This window comes from Podarcis gaigeae (assembly GCF_964106915.1).
Source record: "Podarcis gaigeae genome assembly, chromosome: 1".
Taxonomy (NCBI): domain Eukaryota; kingdom Metazoa; phylum Chordata; class Lepidosauria; order Squamata; family Lacertidae; genus Podarcis; species Podarcis gaigeae.
This window is the reverse complement of record NC_139678.1, coordinates 41,416,109-41,439,831: the sequence shown is the minus strand read 5'-3', so window position 1 is coordinate 41,439,831 and position 23,723 is coordinate 41,416,109. Positions and strand designations below refer to the sequence as shown.

General features: G+C 46.6%; 1 protein-coding gene and 1 long non-coding RNA gene across 4 annotated transcripts in view; one reads left to right on the top strand and one right to left on the bottom strand.

Annotated features, from left to right (window-relative positions):
- The first annotated feature begins 1,316 nt into the window (after positions 1-1,316).
- KATNBL1 (katanin regulatory subunit B1 like 1) overlaps positions 1,317-23,723 on the top strand; it is a 30,598-nt gene continuing 8,191 nt past the window's right edge. The window contains exons 1-6 of one of the 2 annotated variants that reach the window (XM_083745262.1): positions 1,317-1,605; positions 1,941-3,311; positions 3,694-4,648; positions 15,272-15,399; positions 17,214-17,254; positions 23,377-23,659. In XM_083745262.1, the coding sequence (XP_083601388.1) occupies positions 4,549-4,648; positions 15,272-15,399; positions 17,214-17,254; positions 23,377-23,659 (552 nt within the window). In that variant the 5' untranslated portion in view covers positions 1,317-1,605; positions 1,941-3,311; positions 3,694-4,548. Of the gene's footprint in view, positions 1,606-1,940; positions 3,312-3,693; positions 4,649-15,271; positions 15,400-17,213; positions 17,255-23,376; positions 23,660-23,723 lie in introns of those variants that run through there. The other variant, XR_014565808.1, reaches the window with a different exon arrangement.
- On the bottom strand, positions 8,470-17,205 carry LOC310847706. Of its 2 annotated transcripts, none has more exons than XR_014565972.1 (3): positions 16,747-17,205; positions 15,249-15,355; positions 8,470-8,873 (listed from the first exon to the last, which is right to left on the bottom strand). It is a non-coding gene; the product is annotated as an uncharacterized lncRNA (long non-coding RNA). The 2 variants fall into 2 exon arrangements; XR_014565973.1 differs by lacking the exon at positions 8,470-8,873 and adding an exon at positions 9,485-9,572 and having other exon boundaries at positions 15,254-15,355; positions 16,747-17,197.

Genomic DNA, 23,723 nt, shown 5'->3' with positions numbered 1-23,723 from the left:
TATGTAAAGGTAAAGGTAAAGGGACCCCTGACCATTAGGTCCAGTCGTGGCTGACTCTGGAGTTGTAGCACTCATCTCACTTTACTGGCCGAGGGAGCCGGCGTACAGCTTCCGGGTCATGTGGCCAGCATGACTAAGCCGCTTCTGGCGAACCAGAGCAGCGCACGGAAATGCCATTTACCTTCCCACCAAAGTGGCACCTATTTATCTACTTGCACTTCTGATGTGCTTTCGAACTGCTAGGTTGGCAGGAGCAAGGACAGAGCAACGGGAGCTCACCCCGTCACGGGTATTCGAACCACCGACCTTCTGATCGGCAAGTCCTAGGCTCTGTGATTTAACCCATAGCTCCACCCGCGTCCCGCTGGGTTGTATGTAGGGGTGGGGGAATCTGTCCATTTCTGTTTTCTACGTTCTCCTTTCCCCAGTCTTAAACACTTTTCTGCAACAACTTGTAATTTTTATTTTTATTTTAAATCCTCATAAAAATTCATTATTTTTCATGAATTTATCCTAATGAATACATTATTCTATGCAGATCTAACTAGTGTAGATATTTTTCCAAGCAATTTTCCCTAACAATGCAGTTTGGTGTGCCATTTTTCACTAATATATGCATTTTCATTCACATTTCCCCTTTAAATATGCATTTTGTACATATTGTTTGGTTGAAGAACTGCATCATAAAATTGAAAAGTGTGAATTTCAAAGTGCACATTTTGAAGGATAGGTGTGTTTCCAATCACAAATTGGTTCTAGAATTATGAATTAGGGATTCACATAAAAATGGATAGAAAATCAAATTTCTTTTCCATAGTGGTACATTTGGCAAGCTATCACATGGAACAAGTATGGCATGTTTGCAAACCTGTGTGTGGTCATGGGCACCACAAACACAGCACAACCAAGAACACACAATAACTTACTCTATTGGCTATAATAGAATGCTTCTTTAAAACCTAATTTCAGCAAGGGGAAGAGACCCTTTGGGAGATAGGGAAAGCTTTGCACCCAAGGATGGTGGTGTGTCCGTGTACCCTATTCTATATAGAAATTATAGCCTGGAGATCAAACCAATGTGAGAAGTGAAGTTCAGAACCCAAAGGCAAAGTAAAGAGTTTAAAGTTTCTAATCAGGGGATCTGTCCAGGATGAAGGAGGAGCAAACCAACCAAATTAGGGTCATAAGTAGAGCAGCTACCAGCTGGAATAAGGGCAAGGCATGAAATTGGAATGAAGAATTTGGACCAGTCAGAGACAAGGAACACAAAGTGAGGCCATGATACAAAAGTAGATTTGGGGAACTGATACTGTCCTACAATGTAGTTGACTTCAATAGGGTTACATGCAAAGCAGAGATCAGTTAGAGCAGGGGTCGGCAACCTAAGGCCCATGGGCCACAAGCGGCCCATGGGGGTTGTTTAACTGGCCCGTGGACCCCCGGTGCCCGCTTGGGGACTCCCACTCAGTTGGCTCCCATGTGCCACACTAAACCAGCACACAGCAGAGCAGGGACCATCTCCCATGATGCTGGACGACCAGGAACTGCAGCCAATGGGAAGCTGTGAATGCGCCTCCTCTGTGCCGGAAATAGCATTTGACATTCGTGCGCACGCACACATTCCAGCCCACCACGGTGTCTGCGGCATCGTGAACCGGCCCAAGCCACAAAAACTTTGCCGACCCCTGAGTTAGGGTAATGGCAAAAGAGTTCCAGTCCAAAGATATTAGTGCAAGAGTGTCTGATGCAATGCACCTCTAGGCACTGATTTGGATAGGTGGCTTCATTTCATTAATAGCATTTTGGCTGGTGAGTCAGACACCAGAGCCAACAGATCCTTGATCTTATCCTGTGGTGCTGGCTGCTTTCTGTGGAATCCTACTACACTATGGGGCAGAACAGTGTAAAATCCCATGAGGGCACAAAAAAACACCTTCAAGGCAAATGAGTACAGGTCCTGAACATAGAATTTTAGTGAAATTAAGCATGTCAGCAGTGCCAACGTGAATAAAATATGGGGGGGGCAGGAAAGACCCATGATCACACAATACGGTGCATGCACATCATTTGAATGGCAATGCCCACCAATTGGGTTGTGTGTGTGGCCCCCCTCAAGTATTCTGGCTCCTATGTTATATATACTCCATGTACTCCAGTGCCCCCACATGGAAACCGCTCTCATGCTTATCTAATTAAAAGCATCCATCACCCTCCTGCCTAATAGAACCATACATTACAATAAAATACTGTGGGTTTGTGTATTTTGGGATAGATTTTCTTACTGGAGCAACCATAGGCACAAAGAACATCGAAAGAACACCTGAATGCACCAGGCTTTTATTTCAATAAAAACTTGTGCTAACTTGTAAATATTTAAAATCTGTCAACATGAGTTTCAATATTTAATCCAGGAGGACAAAATAAATATTTTGACATCTAAGCAAAGCAAACACCACAGCACTCTTGTCATTTAATGGTGCTGCAAATCATTTTCTAAGGCATCTCATTACCAGGGCTTATTATGGGGGGAAAGTGTTAATTATACTGGCAGTCCCAACTAAATAAACCAGTTCTACTCTGTTACCCTGAGAACTAAATGATAAATGCAAGGTCATGTGAACTTTTCTGCTAAAATGAATGTTTGCAATATCCTGATTTATCTGTATGCTTGGCATTATGGCTAAATTTGAAGCATCATGGGTTGTTGGTTTTTTAAAAAATAGAGTCCATTTTGTTTGTTCATTTTTGCAAACTTTCCAATTTTTTAAAAGAGTGTACCCATAATATTGTTGCACACCACCCCAATCTCCAAGTGGTGCGAGATTCCAGGAATTCCAGTCACTTACCCTGGATTCATTCTTTTCAGAATGAGGGACAGCAGAGATTGTGGTCTCTTCATGATACTTACCCATCCTGAGCTCATGCTTCTGCCACTGCTTCCCGCCACCACGACAAGACCTGGCAGGCTGCTGCCACTTCTGTCACTGCCTCCTGCCAGCATGGTGTGGCCTGCAAAGTTGTTGTTGTTTCTGCCGCCAGGCCACTACAGCTTCTGCTGCCTAGCAGGCCTGCTGGCAGCCCCAGATTACTTGTCTTCACTATGACTCATTGCTGTACTTTGGATTGTCCTGAACACCACCATTTGGTAGCCATGCCCCCAAACCTTTGTGCAAACTGTATTTAAATTGTGCTCTAATTTGAAGTTTCCTTCAGTAACACAAGAGTTACATTATCCTGATCACCTAGTTAGGGACCCTGATCTTGCCCACAGCACAACTGATTCTGAAATGAAAGCACTCTGTGACTATAGGGTGTTAAAGGTAAAGGTAAAGGTACCCCTGCCCGTACGGGCCAGTCTTGCCAGACTCTGGGGTTGTGCGCCCATCTCACTCAAGAGGCCAGGGGCCAGTGCTGTCCGAAGACACTTCCGGGTCACGTGGCCAGCGTGACATCGCTGCTCTGGCGAGCCAGAGCTGCACACGGAAACGCCGTTTACCTTCCCGCTAGAAAGCGGTCCCTATTTATCTACTTGCACCTGGGGGTGCTTTCAAACTGCTAGGTTGGCAGGCGCTGGGACCGAGCAATGGGAGCGCACCCCGCCGCGGGGATTCGAACCGCCGACCTTTCAATCGGCAAGCCCTAGGCGCTGAGGCTTTTACCCACAGCGCCACCTGCGTCCCTTTTTGACTATAGGGTGTTGCCTGACATTAAATGTACAGGGATTGAGTCCCAGTCTCTAGAAATACCATAAAGGAAGCCTTTTCACTGGATTCTGTACTAGTTTTGAATACCTGGAAATCTATGGATAGTATGCCCATTGTTCACAAATACAACAAATTACTTTTCAGGATGTTTAGTCACCAGAGGAATTCCATCACCTCATGACACTGCATAGCAACTTGATGATACATATGTTACCTTACAATATCACATGCAGATGCAACATCACAAGGCTAGCACACACAGTGAGAGAACAAGGCATCTGACAACTATACATCATAATGATGTTTGATTTAACCACCCCAAAATATGTCCACTTTATTCTTAAAGCACTTACAGTTACAGTTCTATGCATACAGGATTATTGAGGAATGACCACTGGGAGGAGCACAGAAAGAAGAAAAACCATGGTATACCTGAATCAGCACAACCTGATGCCTTCATCTGCCCCACCTGCAACAAAACATGTCTCTCCCATATAGGTCTCTACATTCACAACAGGCGCTATAACTCTCCAACAGTTCGACTTTACCCTCCATTGTCTCCAGAGGCAGATGGATGCTAACCTGGAACAGACTTCTGAGTGTAATTATGCACAATATCCTGTTGACTGTGCTGTATAATGAACCTGTGATGTCTGAACATTAGGATCTAGAGAAGAAGCAGTGAGCCCTGAAAGCCCTGTGGTGTGACGACTTTCTGACTATTTGCCTGTAAGGCAAAGAGCACATGAGCACGAAAGCAAGACTGAGGAGGAGCGGAGCAAGCTTCACGGACAACGTGAAGGAGGACTGATTACACAGGACGCTGGCCGGGGAAATCTCAAAGATGCTCAGGAGCGCCTTTCCACAGCCACTTCATGCTCCTACAGCTCCACCGAGCAAAGCGCCTGTTGACCAGAGAGGGAGGCTGCCTTTGGCTAACGAATGTCAGTACGTAGCAACCTTGGAAGGGAGGTGGTGACCGCAGGGCTGGCACAATTCATTTTGCTGCTTGAGGCAGAATGGGAAGGTGCCTCAATTTTGACTTAGGAAGGCGAGAGAGGAGGGGGGGCAATTTTTGGCTTTCGCACAGGGCGCCACTCAACTTTTGGAAGCCCAAAGTCCGCCCTGACTGGCTGCAGGTACTCCTGTTGGACCGGCATCCAATGGAGGAGCTTTTCAGCACCACTGCAGGTGCCTCCCACCCCAGTCGCTGGAGAAGTGAGAGGCGGCGGAGACGGCGGCGAGATCTCACCAGAGGTCCCCGGAACTCCCTGCCACTTCTCCGGAGGCAGCGGGGGCGCCTGGGGCACCCGCCGCAGGGTTCCCCACGGGCTATCCTCGTCGCAAAACAAGGCAGTCGCGTTATTGACTCCTTTAACAATACACGCCGCCTCCCCCCATCTCCGAGTTTGCAGAGCCGAGCGCGCCCCGAGGGCCAAGTCCCCAGGCCCGCCGCGTCGTGTGCGCTGCACGTGACCGGAGCGCGAGTCAGCCGGAGAGAGAGAGAGAGAGAGGGAGGGAGGGAGCAGCGCTGCTGGTGGCGGCGCCTCCCTCACCGTCCCGCCTGTCCGGACTTTCCGGTCCCAGCGTGCACTGCGGCGGCGTTTGAATGGCGCTCGCTACGCTGAGTGGGCCCCGGCGCTAGGACTCCGCCGCCGCGCCCGGCGGCTCCCATTTAAGGCCCGTCCAGCAGCAGAACCCGCGGCGCCTGGACCATGAGCAGCACTCGCAGGTGAGCGAACGAGCGGTCGCCCGCCCGGTGGGCCCTGGCCAAGGAGCCGGCGGTGGCGGTGGCTGCCACCGGGCCATCCCAGCCAGGCGTTCCCCTTCTTCCTCCTCCCTGCTGATGCACGCAGGCCCGGGTCAGGTGCGAAGGAGCAGCCGGGCAGCCAGCGGGGGCCGCAGGGAGAAAGAGCCAGTTCCGCCGCCGCCCCTTCCCCTGCTTCTTCCTCGCTTTATAGTAGTTTCCTTTCATTCGCCCTGGGCGGAGAAGGCCCACCTCGCTCTCTTCCCATGTTGGGAGGAGTGCTCATGGGCGGGGGTGAGCTAGTTCCTACCTGCCTGCGAGCCACCCACTATCATGCTGCCAGTTGAGGAGGCTGCATTTGTGTTGGATTCCCCATTCCCCCCCCCCCCAGCTCGTGAGTATGCGCTGTAAAACTATTTTAAAAAATTGAAGAAATTGAGGTGCACTATTCTTTTAATCCTCAAGCACCTAATTCGGGAGAGACAGAAGGATGACACACACACACACAGGTTTTCTTTCAGGCTCCCTTCCCTCCTGCATTTACATCAGGAACTTTATTTTGGACGTACCACATGTTTGGTCCATGGGGTCACGAAGAGTCAGACACGACTAAACAACAACAACCACGTGTTTAAGGTTGCATGCCTGTGCACTCTTACAAGCAAGTAAAACCCTATTGGGCTGGATGGAATTAGGTTCTGAGTAACCATGCTTAGAATGGGGACCGTAGGAAACCGGTGGACAGACTGGTCCATCTAACTTCAGTGTTGTCTATGCCGATGGGCAGGGGCTCTCTAGGATTTTGGGTAGGAGTCTCTCAGAACTACCTTGAGATGCTTAGGGATTGAATCTGCACGCAGAGTGGATGCGCTGCCCTGAACTATGATGCCTTCCGTGAATTGCAGTGCCAGTACTCTCATTTTGCATAGTGTGGTTGTCTCCTAAAATGGGGTTCCTCTACTGTTCTATATTAGGCAGGACAATACCCGCACCAATGCCTTTTAGGTCTTAATTCACCAGGTGATATTAGTGCTTTTGCAGGTGGGGAACCCTTGGGTAACTCAGAGCTGTTCGAAGAAATGACTTTGTAACTTAATTTTAGGGGATGTTCCTATTTAACAGAAGGATGGCATCGTGAGACCAATACGCAACATAACAGATACCTGCCAATAGTGTCATGCAGTGTAAAATAGTGCCAGGGCTCACTGTGTCTTGTGGCTTCTTCTTAGATCTGGAGGAGGGGAGAGGTGTAACGCAAGGGGGAAGATTCAGGTTGGTAGCCATGTTGGTCTGATGCTGTCGAAATATATACATAAAAGCTTATACCAAGAACAAACTTAGTTGGTCTCTAAGGTGCTACTGGACAATTTTTTTATAGATTTTGACAAGGGGGAAGAGTGTATTAGGGTGGAGATGAGAAGGTGGAAATGCAAATAAATCATATAGGGTTAGAGACAATGCAGTCAGGCAAGTGGGACAGTGATTAGATGGTAGTTCCCTAAAACTTTATATGCAAGGTGCCTAAGTATTCCAAACTCATAGCAGGTGGAGCAATAGAAACATAGCCAGCGGCATTCCTCAAAGCCACTTTCTGTTAACAGGAGAACTTGAACCTGTTTCACATCCAGGTAGTTTCATTCCTCCAACTTTGTTTGCTGGACCTTGCTAATTCTACCAAGACCTAAGAATCTTTAACATTTTGCTGTAGTTCACACTATTATTATGTTACCATAGATTTAACTCCAGTATCATAGTATTCCAACCTTTATGCGCAGAATCTAACATACTTTATTTTTCAGTATGTTTTACATTTTGTAATCTATCCTTATTCCAAGTACTTCTTGAGGGCATGTATCGCCTCTCCAGTTTACCTGTGCAACAATGCATGGTTTGCTATGCTGAGGGGGAGCCACTAGTGTCAGTGTGCCTGAAGAGAGTCAATTTAAAAGTGGTTGATCAAATTAATAGGTGTGTATTAGTAAGCCTCATTAAATATAAAGGACCTTATTCTGAGTAAACATACATGTCCTTATGCTACAGTGACCAGTACGTCATCACATGGTTCACAAGATCTTCATCTGACCCACTAAAGAAATGATAATGCACATCCCTCTCTTACCATGAAAGATTTTAAAAAGTGCTACAGCACAGTTGAATATCCTATAGCTTGTATCCAATGTAGCACTAAGTGACCATTCTGTCAGTACAATGACTTCTCCTTACACAATAAGACTTCTCTGTTTCATCCCTCTATGTGCTCCCTGTGCCCTCCCCAAATCTGTTCTCAATGGTTAGGGGGAAATCCATAAAAAATTTAGGGGCTGCAGATAGAGAGGGAGAGGGGGGAACTCCCACTGTGCAAGCATAAATCTTTGCATTGTCAGGTTTAATGGGATACTGATCACTGTGGCATAAGGATGCTAACATTTTTCTCAGAAGGTTTTTAATTCTGTGGTAAAGTACTATGTTGAAAACATCTATCCATGTGTTACCATAAATTCTTGACCATCAGTGGATTATCTGCTTTTGTTAAATAAATGGATTTGGGAAAATAATAATAATAATAATAATAATAATAATAATAATAAATTATTTATACCCCGCCCACTCTGGGCGGCTCCCAACCAAATATTAAAACACAATACAGCATTACATATTAAAAACTTCCCTGAACATAAGGAATAATTTTGCTGTTTATCTGTGTTTTGTTATCCTTTTCATTTTTATTACTTTCACTTATTTTAGAAGTATTTCAGCCCACAAACCACCTTAGCTCTTTTTCCCCCTTTTGATGCACCCTACAAAGCAGACATAGGTTGCCCACATTACACGCTGCTCACAGTGTTTGAGTTTCATGTGATCACATGGTGAGGTTTTTGGTTGACTATATAATTTTGGGCAGCAAGTACAAGATTGTATTTTTAAAAGGTCCATATTTTTAAAAAATCTGCATTTAGGGAGCAAGTCTGCCTTTGGCATTAGCTTGAAAACAACAAGGGGAAAAAAACCTTTCCAAAATTGCAAGTATTGATTTTTATTTATTTTTAAGATGACATAGAAAGCAGCATGATCTAATTAATCGTGTGAGGCCAGCTTTTTTCCTAGCTTCCAGAAGTTGCTTACTTTAGTGCTTCTCTTGACCTTCCCTTTCCTTCAGTTTTGGTGCAGAAGACCTGCATCCATCTACCAAAAGGAGGATAACCTGGGCTTCAGATGTCTGATGGTGATAGGAAAAGATGCACATCATGGAAGTGCACTGCAAAAAGTTCATGAAGTCTCTCTTCTGAGGATTGTCTATTTTGTTAACTTTTGAAACCCTTCAGATATAATGCTGCCTGATCAATTACTTTAAAAGTGTTACTATGTGCATTGCATATAGACAGTCTTGTGGATAATTGCAGCACTTAACCCATCTTCTTGTACTTGCCTGTCACAGAATAACTGCCTGTAGTTTATTGAAATTAGCCAACGTTGTGGTTAATGAACCTGGCTTGTTACAGTAAACCATAGTTAACACTAAGTACAATTTGGCTGGGTTCTGTCGGGACCTTAAAAGCTGTGATTAGCTCAAAACAGAAATGGATGCTTTTGATCTCCTTGAATGTGTGATAAGGGAGATGCACAATCCCAAGGCTTGAACACACAGTACTAAACCAGTCTTCCCCAAATCAGAGCCTTCTAAATGTTTTGGTCTACAATTAGTCTCGACCAAAATGGCCAGTGGTCAGAGATTATGCAAGTTTTTTAGTCTGAAACACCCAGATGGTACCAGGTTAGGGAGGGAGGCATTTAATTATGGTTTTGTGCTACGTGTAAACAAGGCCACTGATCATTTCAGACTGCAAAGAGTTTGCCAACTTTGGTTTGGTGCCAGCTGTAGTTATACATTTAGTGTTAACCATAGTTAGCTGTGAAATTGGCAGAGTACCCCCTTGATTGGCAGGCGGGGGAGGGGAGAGAACTATGGGGATTACAGATCAACCTGAAGCTATCTAAAAAATCACAACCCAAAAGGAAAGGGATTGGAAGGGAGGAGGAAGTAAGTCAGAGGTAGGGAACCCTATTCAGCCCAGGAGCCATATTTCCTCATGGACGACATTCTGGGGGCTGCATGGACAAGGCTAGAGGAAAAATTGGACAGAGCAACAAATGTGACTTAGTTCTGTACAAAGCCTGCAATTCACCTACAGTACACAAACGTCCAAAGTTACATACATGTCTACATGCACACTGCTACTCTGGAAAACAAGATACAATATCATGGTTCAGGAGCACATTCCAGCCAGGCAGAAGCATGTGAGGAAGGTGCGAGTGAACAGGGCCAGTGAGGGATTTGTACTTGAGAGTGTCTCAAGTGCAGGCTTCCTCAACCTTGGCCCTCCAGATGTTTTGAGACTACAGTTCCCATCATCCCTGACCACTGGTCTTGCTAGCTAGGGATCATGGGAGTTGTAGGCCAAAAACATCTGGAGGGCCGAGGTGGAGGAAGCCCGCTCAAGAGCTTGATAGAGAGAACTGGAGGACTATATTTGATCCATGAGCCAGAGAGGTGTCTCCCGTCCACCCAAATGAAATAAACAAACTCAAGGACCAGGTTTTCTGATACACTGGTACCTTGGGTTACATACGCTTCAGGTTACAGACTCCTCTAACCCAGAAATAGTACCTTGGGTTAAGAGCTTTGTTTCAGGATGAGAACAGAAATTGTGCAGCAGCGGCACAGCGGCAGCAGGAGGCCCCGTTAGCTAAAGTAGTTCTTCAGGTTAAGAACAGTTTCAGGTTAAGAACAGACCTCCAGAATGAATTAAGTACTTAACCCGAGGTACCACTGTATGTCTACTCCAAGCTCTAAAAAACTGCATATTGTTATCTTTTGAAGACTGCTATAGGCTTAATGTTGATATGATTTTCACAATGTGCTATAAACTAGGATTGCTCTTCTAGGAACTGGAGCGATTTATGTATGAAGCTGAATTGATAACAAAAAAGTAGTGTCAGAATTCCATCTCTGATAACTACCGTATTTTTCGCCCTATAAGACGCACTTTTTCCCCTCCAAAAAATGAAGGGGAAATGTGTGTGCGTCCTATGGGGCGAATGCAGGCTTTCGCTGAAGCCTGGAGAGCGAGAGGCGTCGGTGCGCACCGACGTCTCTCGCTCTCCAGGCTCTAGGAAGCTATCCGCAAGCCTTGCACGCCCGGAGGGAGTTCCCCCGGGAGCCGAAGGCTTGCGGGCGGCAGCGCGGAGCACGGGGCACCCTTCGGAGGCCGCCCCGTGCTCCGCGCTGGTGTCGGCAAGCCTTGCGCACCCGGGGATTCTCCCCCCCGGGAGCGCAAGGCTTGCGGGCGGCAGCGCGGAGCACGGGGCACCCTTCGGAGGCCGCCCCGTGCTCCGCGCTGGTGTTGGCAAGTCTTGCGCACCCGGGGGATCTCCCCCCGAGAGCGCAAGGCTTGCGGGCGGCAGCTGGCAGCGCGGAGCACGGGGCGCCCTTCGGAGGACGCCCCGTGCTCCGCGCTGGTGTTGGCCAGCCTTGCGCACCCTGGGGATCTCCCCCCCCCAGAGCGCAAGGCTTGCGGGCGGAAGCCGGGAGCACGGGGCGCCCTTCGGAGGCCGCCCCGTGCTCCGCGCTGGTGTTGGCCAGCCTTGCGCACCCGGGGGATCTCCCCCTGGGAGCGCAAGGCTTGCGGGCGGCAGCTGGCAGCGCGGAGCACGGGGCGCCCTTCGGAGGCCGCCCCGTGCTCCGCGCTGGTGTTGGCAAGTCTTGCGCACCCGGGGGATCTCCCCCCGAGAGCGCAAGGCTTGCGGGCGGCAGCGCGGAGCACGGGGCGCCCTTCGGAGGACGCCCCGTGCTCCGCGCTGGTGTTGGCCAGCCTTACGCACCTGGGGGATCTCCCCTCCGGGAGCGCAAGGCTTGCGAGCGGCAGCTGGCAGCGCGGAGCACGGGGCGCCCTTCGGAGGACGCCCCGTGCTCCGCGCTGGTGTTGGCAAGCCTTGCGCACCCGGGGGGCGCGTGGGGCGCCCTGAAACAGAGGGTTCCCCATGCTGCGGACTGTAGCCTGCCGCCTGACGCGCGGAGCGCCCTGAAGCAGAGCGCCCCACGCGCCAGGCAGACATGGGCCAGCCCCACAAGCTCGGGGGACAGCGGGGAGGCGCAGCACCGCCATCCCACTGTTCCCCGACCAGGTTTTGGGGGGGGGAATAAAGGAAAAAAATTTTTCCTTTATTCCCCCCCCCAAAAAAAAGTAGGTGCGTCCTATGTGACGGAGCGTCCTATGGGACGAAAAATACGGTAATTTGATGGGCATAGGGTTCAGTTGTGAAAAGGCTGATTGGTACTGCAGTAGATTACTCATGTGATAATAACTAATCATTTCAGCTGAGCTGAGGATTTTGGCTAGACAACTTTTAATTTGCTTATTAAGATAATTAAGGTTTTGTTTTGAAAGAGACGCAGATTTAGAGGGAGTGAACAGCTCTGAATTTCATTTAGGCTGCAATCTTATACACACTTCACATGAGTAAATCCCATTGAACTCAGTGGGACATCAGTTGAGAAGACGTACACAGAAGTGCACTGTCATTGTAAAGTATTCAGGATTTTTCTGATTTGGGGAAGAAAAACAACAACAACAAGCACACGTGCTACCATGATTTATGCTTTCCCCAAAATACAGGTTTGATTCCAATTTCTGCTGTTGAAGTAATACAGTTACTTAAAAGCAACATTTTTGCATTATGAGGTTTCTTTTGTATACAAGCACATCAGCCACATCCTGAGAGCTGCTGTTAGATATCAAACTTGTAATCTTTGCAATTTTACCAAATTCCAATGGTGTAACGATCACAGCTGTAAAAATGGTGGGGTAAACGAAAAAAGAATTCATGGTCATACCATATTAGAAGTCGTCAAGCTTCAGACATAACTGTTACATTTATTGTTTGATTTCCTCAACATTAGTAGGCGTGCAAATTGCCTTGAGCACAATAGTGCCCTTATCAGCTTTTGCTCCTATCCTTATAAAGTGTATTAAAATTTGAAATAGGAAAAAAAAAAATCTAATCTCATTGCAACATATGCCTGGGGGTGGTAGTTAATTGATGTAATACTAATTTCCAGTGCTCTAAATTTAATAGGATCTGGTTAGTTTGAGTTATATCTGGAAAAATAAAATGAACAAATACTTGAGGGGCCCATCCATGTGGCACCTGAAGTTTAATGTGAATTCAGAGCTATTTGGTTTTTTGGTTTTTTTTTGGCATCTGTGTGCCATCCTTGTCCAAATGCCAATTGCCAACCTATAGGTTTTTGTCATTTAATCCAAGTTTTCCTGATCTGCAATTATCAAACATAAAAAATGCACAATTGCCTGAATGCTGTGCATACCAGTGGTGGGGGGTGCAGGGGGGCCCGGCCGCACCGGGCGCAACATCTGGGGGTTAGGGGGCGCAAATCCACGGGTTGGGGGGTGCAAATTACTTGCCTTGCCCCGGGTGCTGACAACCCACGCTACGCTACTGGTGCATACTGAAGCTTACTGTGACATCATGTTTTTGTTTCTGGTTCTTTGCATGTGTGGTGATGTTTCCTTGCGTCCTTTCTCTATTGCTACACCACCTACTTCTGTTTGCTCCTTGCCTGAGCGCAAACTAGCCATTTTGTTTCCATTTATCTCAGAGGATAAGCATGCCTATTTCTGCTGGTGGCTGCTGAAGACATCCACAGGACCTATGTATGTTTTTTTATTTCTAATACAGCTGTTTTATGCAAAACTGCACTTGCACAAAACAGCTATATTCCAAACAAGATTGGTCCTTCAGGATATACAGAGGAATTTGCAACCCATTGTGCAAGATGAGGAAATGCCCCGTGTTGACTTTAAGAACCATATAAATATCTCAAATGTCTTCCAAGAGCCAAAAGTGCTTGAAATGAAATATTTGATAATATCTAAAATGCAGTCCAGTGGTACCTTGGTTTAAGAACAGCCCTGTTTACGAACTATTTGGTATAAGAACTCGGCATCCGGAAGTAGTGTTCCGGTTAGCGAACTTTACCTCGGTCTACGAATAGAAGTTGAACGGTGGAAGGGCACCAGCAGTGGGAGGCCTCATTAGGGAAAGCACGCCTCGGTTTAAGAACGGTTTTGGTTTAAGAACGAACTTCCGGAACAAATTACGTTCGTAAACCAAGGTACCACTGTACACTTATAGCTTAGATATTCAAACAAATCTGAAGCAGTACCTAGTAACTGTTTTATTGTAATATTTGTTGGTACGGCCATACCTCGTGTTGCGTTCCACTCTTCTTACGGACTTTCAGCTTACGAACGCGGCAAACCTGGAAGTGTTTACTTCCGGGTTCGCCACCTGCACATGCGCAGAAGTGCTTGATCATGCCACGCACATGTGCAGAAGAGGCACTCTAGTTGCGGACTTTTTGGGGTGCAAACAGCACCCCGAAACGGATTAAGTCCGCAACTAGAGGTACCGCTGTATTTTAAAGACTTCTTTACATATTCACTGGGTTGTGCCCTCACTCTAGTATTTGAGGCCTAGTTTGGTAGCTGCTGTAGGTGACCAAGAATTCTGCTCAGGCAATTGAGTAGGCTGATGGAAGAGAGATGAAACACTCCAGCCCTCTTTCCCACCTGGCTTAGAAATGCTGTGCATCTTTCCAGCCAGCCCCCAGCAGGCTAATAACATTTTTGCAAGTTAGTAACTTACATAGGAGGCTGAACTAGACTGTGTCACATTGTGATATTCATTGCAATAAAGTGGTCAGGATAGGTAAACCAGATGGTTTGTACTTCTGTTACTGCTGCATGGATATTAACATTCAGAAAAAGGTATTACATTGGCGTGAATTTCTACTTTCCTGTTTTCTTTACCTAATGCATTGTTCTGAAGGAGCATTTTTAAGGAAGCAGCAGCAGCTGTACTTCAGTCCAGTAAGACTGAAGAGCTGATTACCTATTTATAGACTGTGCACAAAGCATCTTTGCAATGGAACATTGCCCTCCATAGTATGCTGTTACCTTAGGCTCCAGGGGATGGTTGTGCAGATCTGAAATTGATTTATAAGTATTCCCAGGGATTATTTTGAGAGAAGGAAACAAAAGCTTATGAGATGAGGACCACAAATCACTAACTAATTTTATTTTGTATTTATTTATTAAAAATAAAATACCAAACTTAATGGCCTTTATTCTAGACTTCAAATTGTCTGTGGTTCTTATGTTTCTGAAACCAATTTATATTAATGTTATTTATTAACTGAGGAGTTGTAAGCAAGTGTTGAAGAGAAGAAACTGTCAAGCGCTTAGTTAGAAGGTTGGCACTGTATAGCCTATGGCAGATAATAGTATCCAGATGGATCCCTTTGAAGATTTTGATATTTTTTTTTAAATGATGGCAGCAGTGAGATTGGCCTTAGGTGTTAGCAGATCTTTAGACTGAATTAACCAATGTGCATTGACATATTTTGAATCTTAATTGTGTGAATATTCCATGTTGTACAGCACCTTGCTGAGTTTTTTTGAAAGTGTACTGTATAAATATTTAAATAATAATAATAAACAGTGCAGAAACTTCAGGTGTCCTTATTGGGCCACAGATGAGGTTTTTCAAAATCTCTATCATATTATCCACAGGGCATGTATTAGTTAAGTACTTATCACTTACAGCTGATACAGACTTCCCTGTAGATTGCATCTAATGTGCTAAATAAACAATGTCTTCATTAAATCTCATTCAGATTACTGTGGGATTGACAGATAATGTTAAGAATGAAAATTAACTTTGCCTTTGTCTTGAAAACCAGGGATTTTGGATATTATGGCAACTGAAGCCCAAAATGTTAGAAAACGAATGCTATTGTATAGTGACGGTCGTCCTGTTGATCTCCCTAGAAAAAGGAGTTCTTATTCCATTAATGAGAACATGAAGGAGGTAAGCTTTTACATTTTCATCTAGATCATATAACTAGTTTTCTAATGCAAGACATACACAGCTAGTTCTATTGTGTTGTGTGTTGTGAGTGACCTCCCATTCAGAGCTGTAAAGGGTCATTAGTTCCAATATTATAATCAGCAAGAGCAACAAATACCCAGTAGCTCCAGTTGGTTTTTTATTTACAGTTTATAAAAACAAATAAAACTATTACAATTATAAAACACATATAACTGTTCTATATTTTTTATATTTTTTTTAATCAGCCTTGCATTGGGAAATTTCCAGGCACCTTAGAACAGCCTTTCTCAACCATGGGTCCCTAGTAGTTGAACTACAATTTCCATCATACTTGACCACTGGTCCTGCTAGCTAGGGATGATGGGAGTTGTAGTCAAACAACCTTGGAGGACCCAAGGTTGAGACAGCCTGCCCTAGAGAGTTATATAATTTAACGTGTTTATTTTATTTGTATTTAGTAAACAAAGAGAAAAAACATTAAAACAGTCAAGGCTGCCAAATATTCTATATTAAACTGGCATCCATTCATTGTTACCTATGAATCTATAAAATAGAAAAATTTCCATGAGAAAAAATAAGCACTGGAAAACTTGCTGCTCCACATCACTGACAACATGTGTAAGAACCTCTTCAGCCAAACCAGATGCCATCGTGAAGGGGGTGTGGTTGACAGCCTTCATAAATATTGTCTTATATATAAAGAGTGCATGATTGTCATGATTCACTAGCTTATGTTTCTAAACAGAATGAAATGATGGGCTTAGAAAGAACATGCTTAGGCCATCCAGAAGAGGCAGATACAGAAAATGGCTGCTAATTTCTAGAAATATTCTGATAGATCTACCTATCTACCCATTTCAACATGGGGAAGGTGTTCTCACTAATTTGCCAAGTAGTGTTGCATTAGCATGAGCCCTTCTTTATAACTGAACCTTCAGGGGTAAGATCTACTTGACAAATAGCTTCTTTTTCCTTCTACACCCCTCCTTGTAACCCATCCATCTATTGCACTCTTACATTATTTTGAATCAGTGTGAGGTGATTCAATTCATAGAGCATGATTGTGATTGTGCATTCAGTTGAAGAAGGAAGCTTTCCACATTTGAGTTAAAATGTGAAAAGCACAAAAAAGAGCCTAAACAAATTAAAAGCAATGGGGATAGGTGATGAATTCTACATGTTTGATAGCAACACAGTTAAAACATGAGAAACCATTTTCTTCCAAAACCATGCTGTCCACTACCAAAAGAATCGTGAGTGAAAATGCCCTTTTAATTTATAACACCAAAGGTAGCAGCAGAAAAGTGGTTTGTATTGATACCTTACCTTTTTGTGGGGAGTCCTGATGAGTCAGAATATCAAATGTTAGAACATTCAAATGCTGAACAGTCTCACTATAAACATATTGATAATATGACAGATAATAGCTCACTTGGTGTGCTGAAGAAATCATCCTCAACCATATTACCTTCTTAAGCTGTTGGCAGACTTATCTAAGACCCTGGCAATCAAGTGTACTCTTTCCGGCACATTTTATTAGTAAAGACTGATATTATAACACAGGTTGTAATACAAAGTTTTCTCTGATGTCATAATCCCACCTCTTGTCATGGATGTCACAATATCATGTCCTTCAGCTAGATGCTCAGAGCAGCCATAAATGTATTTTCCCCAAATGCTTGTTGTATACAACAATTGAAACAAGGAGGAAAAAAACAGAAAATCAGACACACAGAAAATTAATAGTATGTTTTTTCATTCTTGGTTATAACATATATGCTGTTTATTTCTAGGGTAAGAAATCTGCAAAACATTTGGCTTCTTCCACAGGCAGGTAAGAGCTGTTTCTCTTAATCTTGGAGACAGAATTCTACAACTGATCAATTTAGACAAGTTCCTTTTCCGATTATCAGTGAAGAATATTGAATGAGCATCTTTTAGCCCAGTTTCTTAGAAGTTAGTTTAGCAATAACTCGGGGGGGTTTTTTAGTTACCACTTGGTTTGTCTGGAGCAAAGCAAACCATGGCTTAGCTCTGGGTTATGTAACAGCAGAATGACTTGGGGAGGGGCAAAGCAGCCACAGTTTTTACATGCTTGCATGTTTGCGTTTAACCATGGTTTGGGTTAGCATTATGTGTGAACTGGACCAGTATCTTTGGCTTTCTAGTAAATGAGTTAATGCAGTGTTTAATACCCCCACATCACTATCCAAGTGCCCATTTTGCATCAGTATGATACTGTCAGGGAACTGCCATCGGAGGGACAGGTGGTGGACAGGCTCCAGGAGAATAGGAGAGAATCTGCAGCAGAGGAAGGAACCAGCAGGGGGAGTGCAGGAGTCACAGCGGAGGGGAGGCTCTGGGATACTTCTAGTGAGAATAGCGAAGAGGTAACAAGACCCCCGTTAGGAACTCCCACCCTTCGCCGGAAACTGTCACGCAGAGAGTCACGAAGGCGCATGTCCGTCAAACAGCTTTTATGTTGGCGTAAATTCCGTAGACGCCCACTGTCAGATTCTACCAGCAACTGACGGAGTCATGCTTTGGGGGCTCCGTTAGTGCCTCGGTTTGGATGACCAGCCAAACCCCAGAGGGATCAAGCTTTTACGCACAAGCAGCTCACTATCCCATCACAGCAATCTGACAGTCTTTGAAAGCAGCTTGTGCAAGCAGAGGGCATCATGAGCGAACCAGCCGGAACCGGAGGAGCTGGAGCTGGAGCAGGTCCAAGCCTGGAAGAAAGGTACAGGGCGTTGGAGGTCCAGCTGGCGCTGCAAACGGCGAGGCTCGAGGAGAGGAGGGCTCAAGATGCGGATAAAGGGAAAACCACCCCACTTGCCAGACGGGTGCCTGGATTGGTGCAGAAATTTGGGGGGGATCCCAGGAACTATCAAGCCTTTAGGACAGAGATGCAATATGCTCTCAATCTACTGTTTGATGACTTCCCCGATGAGAACTCTAGAGTGGCGTACGTGATTGGCCATCTAGAGGGAGGGGCGAAGGACTGGGTTTGGCCCCTGATGGCAGCCAATAATGAAATCTTAAAGGACACAATGAAGTTTTTTCGCGCTATGGACTTGATGTTTTCCAGCGAGATCGAGCAGGGGGTGGTGCGCAGACAGTTAATGGCGTGTAAACAGGGGAGCCGATCTGTACGTGAGTACTGGACTGAGTTCACCATGCTGATTCATAGACTAGGGTGGGACCTTGCTAGTGAACCTATTCAAATGCTGTTTGAAGAAGGTCTCTCTCCAGCAGTGAAAGATGAACTTTCCCGGGTGCCTAGGGCGGAGTCTATGGATCAGCTGACTAAATCAGCGCTGTCCATAGGAGCACGCCAGGAGGCTAGAGCTATGGAAAAGCGGGAAGGAAAGGGGGAACGTTGGAAGGACTTCCGCATTCCAGAGATTCCGGAGCAGCCTTTCCCGCCAGCAGAGCCGATGGAACTTGGAACAGCGCGCGCGCGCGCAGTTTCAAACACCAGTGAAGGGCGGAAGAAGGAGGGAAAGAGCGGCAAGAGATGCTATCTCTGCCAACAGCCAGGTCACTTTGCCAGAGTCTGTCCGCAAAGGAAGGAATGGCAAGGGATGGCGGGAACTGTTGGGGGGAAGGAGGAAGAAGAAATCACGGAGCAAGTAAAAGCCAACGCCTGGTTGCCAACATCAGGGCACAGCAGCCAGGCCAGGGAGTAGTGAATGTGCCCACGCCGGAACCTCCAAGACCAGCGCTTGTGATAGAGGTGTTGCTGGAACTGGCAAACGGACACCCACTGAAGATAAAAGCGCTATTGGATTCAGGTAGCTCATGTAATTTCATGAGTAAGGAGTTTGCAGCTGAACACCAGATACAGACTATCCCATTAAGTAAGCCTTTGCAGGTTACCACGATTGATGGGAGGGAGCTGTTGGGAGGAGAAGTGAGCCAACAGACTGTACCAATGATAATGAGGGTGGCAAGACACACAGAACTGATAGCGTTTAACGTAGCCACCTTGGGGGGAGCTCCTATTATCTTGGGTATGAGCTGGCTGGCGCTACACGATCCGCTAGTAGGCTGGCATCAGAGAGTGGTTTCCTTTGGATCAGCACATTGCCTAGAACACTGCAAGGAGGGAGAGGCTCAGGCAGGGGCCAGGGCCACTCTAGCAGGGATGGAAGTGATGGACAAGGGGAGGGTGCCACCACAATACGCTGACTTGATTGACGTATTCAGCGAAAAAGAAGCAGATAAACTGCCCCCGCACAGACCCTTTGACTGTCAAATTAACTTACTCCCAGGAGCACAATTGCCAGTGGGCAAGCTGTATGCAATGTCAGACTGTGAGATGCAGGAGTTAAGGGAGTTCATTGACATGAACCTCAAGCGAGGTTTCATCAGAGAGTCACGAGCGGTGGGGGGCAGCCCAGTGTTCTTTGTGGACAAAAAAAACACGGGCAAGCCCAGGCTTGTATGTGATTTCAGGGCCCTAAATGCAGTGTCAGAACCAGTGACTTTCCCTATGCCTAGAATTGATGACATTCTAACACGGGTGAGAAAAGGGAAAATTTTTACCAAGCTGGACCTTAGGGGGGCATATAACTTGATACGTGTGAGAAAGGGGGATGAGTGGAAGACCACTATGTTCACCCCCTTGGGGGCTTTTGAGTACCGGGTTATGCCTTTCGGATTACAAGCGGGCTCCGCCTGCTTTCAATCATTCATGAATCACATCCTGGGGCCACTGCTATACAAGAACTGCGTAGCGTTCTTAGATGACGTCCTGGTGTACTCAGAGAATGAGGAGCAGCATGTGCGAGATGTAAGAGAGGTACTGAGCAAGCTGCGAGAAAACCGGCTGTGGGTGAAACTGGAGAAGTGTCAGTTTCATACCAGGGAGGTGGAATTCCTGGGGTACCGGTTGTCTGACAAGGGATTGGCCATGGATCCCAGCAAGGTTCAAGCGGTACTGGAATGGAAAACACCAAAGACCAAGAAGGACGTGCAAAGGTTCCTGGGCTTCGGAAACTTCTATAGGAAGTTCATGAAAAACTTTGTCCATTTAACAGCGCCCATCACGGATTGTCTTAGTAGCAAAAAGAAATTTGTTTGGACGGAAGAAGCGCAGCGGGCGTTCGAACGTTTAAAGCAGGCGTTTGCGTCGGAAGAGCAACTTTTGCACGTGGATCTACAACAACCAATGAGAGTGGAGACTGACGCGTCAGACCGAGCGGTGGGGGCCGTTCTTCTCCAGCGGGGAAAAGATGCGTCTGAATGGAGACCGTGTGCCTTCTTCTCGCGGAAGTTGAACAAATCCGAGAGGAACTACACAGTATACGACCGAGAACTGCTCGCCATTCATGAAGCATTCCGGAGATGGCGGCACTTGCTGATTGGGGCGCAGCACAAGGTTCAAGTCCGAACTGACCACAAAAATCTGGAATACTGGAGAACAGCCCGAGTGCTGAACCAGAGACAAGTGCGATGGGCCCAGGAGTTCTCCAAATTCCACTTTGAGATTCGTTACGTGAGGGCGGACGCTCTTTCCAGGAAACCTGAGTACTTAGAGGGGGAGGGAGTGCCTGAGGCAAGGCATGTAATCCCTGAAGACCGCTGGGTGTGTGGGGCGGCATTGGTGGGGCAGAGGGAACTGATAGAGGGTACTGAGAACGATGAATACGCCCAAGAGAAACTCAGAGAGCTCAGGAGGACAGAGGAGAACACAGGGGGGGTTGAAGAAAAGAACGGGGCGTTGTATTACAAAGGGGCACTGTACATACCCGATGGGGAACTGAGGGGCAGAGTACTCAAGCAGTTGCATGACAGCCCCACAGCGGGACATTTTGGACAGCACAAAACCATGTGGTTGGTTACCAGGGAGTTTTGGTGGCCCAAGGTGAGGGAGGACGTACGGGAATATGTCAGGGGTTGCGACAGGTGCCAGCGAGCGAAAGGAGAGAGGGTGGCGCCAGCGGGGCTATTACAACCCTTACCCACGCCAGAAAGGCCATGGGAGGCAGTATCCATAGATTTTATGACGGACCTGCCAAAATCCAAAGGCAAAACAGCTGTCATGGTGGTGGTAGATCTATTAACCAAGATGTGTCATTTTATAGCTTGTTCACATGCGGTCACAGCGGAGGAAACCGCCAAGTTGTTTGTAGAACATATTTTTAGGTTGCATGGCGCCCCCTTGAGGGTTTTGAGCGACAGAGGGAAACAATTTACTTCCAGGTTCTGGAGGAAACTTATGAGCTTACTGCACGTAGAACTCAAATTTCTCAACTGCCCGGCACCCAGAAACAAATGGGCAAGCGGAAAGGGCAAACGGGATTTTACAACAATACCTGAGGTGTTATGTAAAAGACAGAGAAAATGATTGGGTGGATAAGTTACCTCTAGCAGAATTTGCCTACAACAACGCGGAGAACGTGTCCACAGGGATGAGTCCCTTTCTGGCAAATTATGGGTGTCACCCCCGGGCATTCCCAGGAGAGGGAGGGGAGAGGTGGAGCGTGCCGGCGGCGGAATATTTTTTTGAAGAGATGGAAGCGATCCACCGTCAGCTTCAACTTAATTTAGAGAAAGCCAAGGAAGAATATAAGAAGCAAGCAGACAGAAATAGGAGGGAAGGTGAAACTATAAGGGTGGGATACCGGGTGTGGTTATCCACCCAAGGACTACCGTTCAAGAGCGGGAGTAAGAAATTGAGACCCAAAAGATTGGGACCCTTTGAGGTCATACAGCAGGTCAACCCAGTAGCATTCAAACTCAGGCTGCCCAGTCACATGAAATTACACCCAGTATTTCACAGGTCATTACTGTCGCCGTACCGAGAGGGACGTGAGTGGGGGGAGCGTGAGAGAGAGGCCACCCAAACGCCCGTGATAGAAGAGAGAGAGCGCGACATGAACGTGGCAGGAATCATTGATTCCAGGTGGAAGGGGAATCAGGTGGAATATCTGGTAGAATGGGAGGGGGAAGTAGAGTCGGAAAACACTTGGGTACCAGCAGAGGTAGTCAATGACGAGGTCTTAATAGAAACATTTCATCAGCGTTTCCCAAGAAAACCGCAACCCGTGGCACGATTTAGAAGGGAACACTTTGGGACCACCGATGAGGAAGGAGAGTTTGAAGGGTTCCCAAAGTCAGGGGTGGGTGAGGAAGCCGACTCCGACGAAGAAGAGGAAGACGGGGAGAGAGACGGTGCGCCGTGGCTAGAAGTGTTTGAATCCTCGGACGACGAGGAGAGTTCCTTCAGGGGCTTTCCGCCCTCACCGCCAGTGGGAGAGGAGGCGGGAGGGGGTGAACGGGGCCCTGGGGGGGAGGTGGATGTCAGGGAACTGCCATCGGAGGGACAGGTGGTGGACAGGCTCCAGGAGAATAGGAGAGAATCTGCAGCAGAGGAAGGAACCAGCAGGGGGAGTGCAGGAGTCACAGCGGAGGGGAGGCTCTGGGATACTTCTAGTGAGAATAGCGAAGAGGTAACAAGACCCCCGTTAGGAACTCCCACCCTTCGCCGGAAACTGTCACGCAGAGAGTCACGAAGGCGCATGTCCGTCAAACAGCTTTTATGTTGGCGTAAATTCCGTAGACGCCCACTGTCAGATTCTACCAGCGACTGACGGAGTCATGCTTTGGGGGCTCCGTTAGTGCCTCGGTTTGGATGACCAGCCAAACCCCAGAGGGATCAAGCTTTTACGCACAAGCAGCTCACTATCCCATCACAGATACATTAAAGATTGTTCAGATCCTGACACTCATATTACCAAAGTAATTGATAAAAGTGTTTCTCATGTAAGTCAGATAGCAGATTTAAATTGTGTCAGTTCAGTCCTCCTTGAATACAAAATATAAAACTCAATGCAGGATGCTACTATGGTAGATAAAATCTTACTGTAAAATATCATAACACAGCATGCACTATACTTAATGATTTTGACTAGATACTAATCTAAACTCATTGTTTTGTTTTTGCAGAACAACTGCTGGGCAAACATTGACCAGCCCCCATCCTCTGTTCAAAGTAGTATATTGCAGAAGAAAAGCTCACTATTATACTCCAAAGCCTTGTTTCAGAAAGAAACAGCTCCCGAAAGTCAAGAGCCGTGACATGGCAAATAAGGAAAATGAACTGGCATGTGCAGCTGATCTGCCAGCAAAACTGCCTGCTGGCGGTCGTACCTTCTTACTAAACTCCAGTGATTCTGGCCGATCTCAAACAGAAAGTCCATCATCAAAGTACAGTGGATTTTTTTCAGAGGTAAGTTAAATGTTACGTGATACTTGTTTTAAAATGAAAAGCTGGAATCTTAAGATTACTGGCT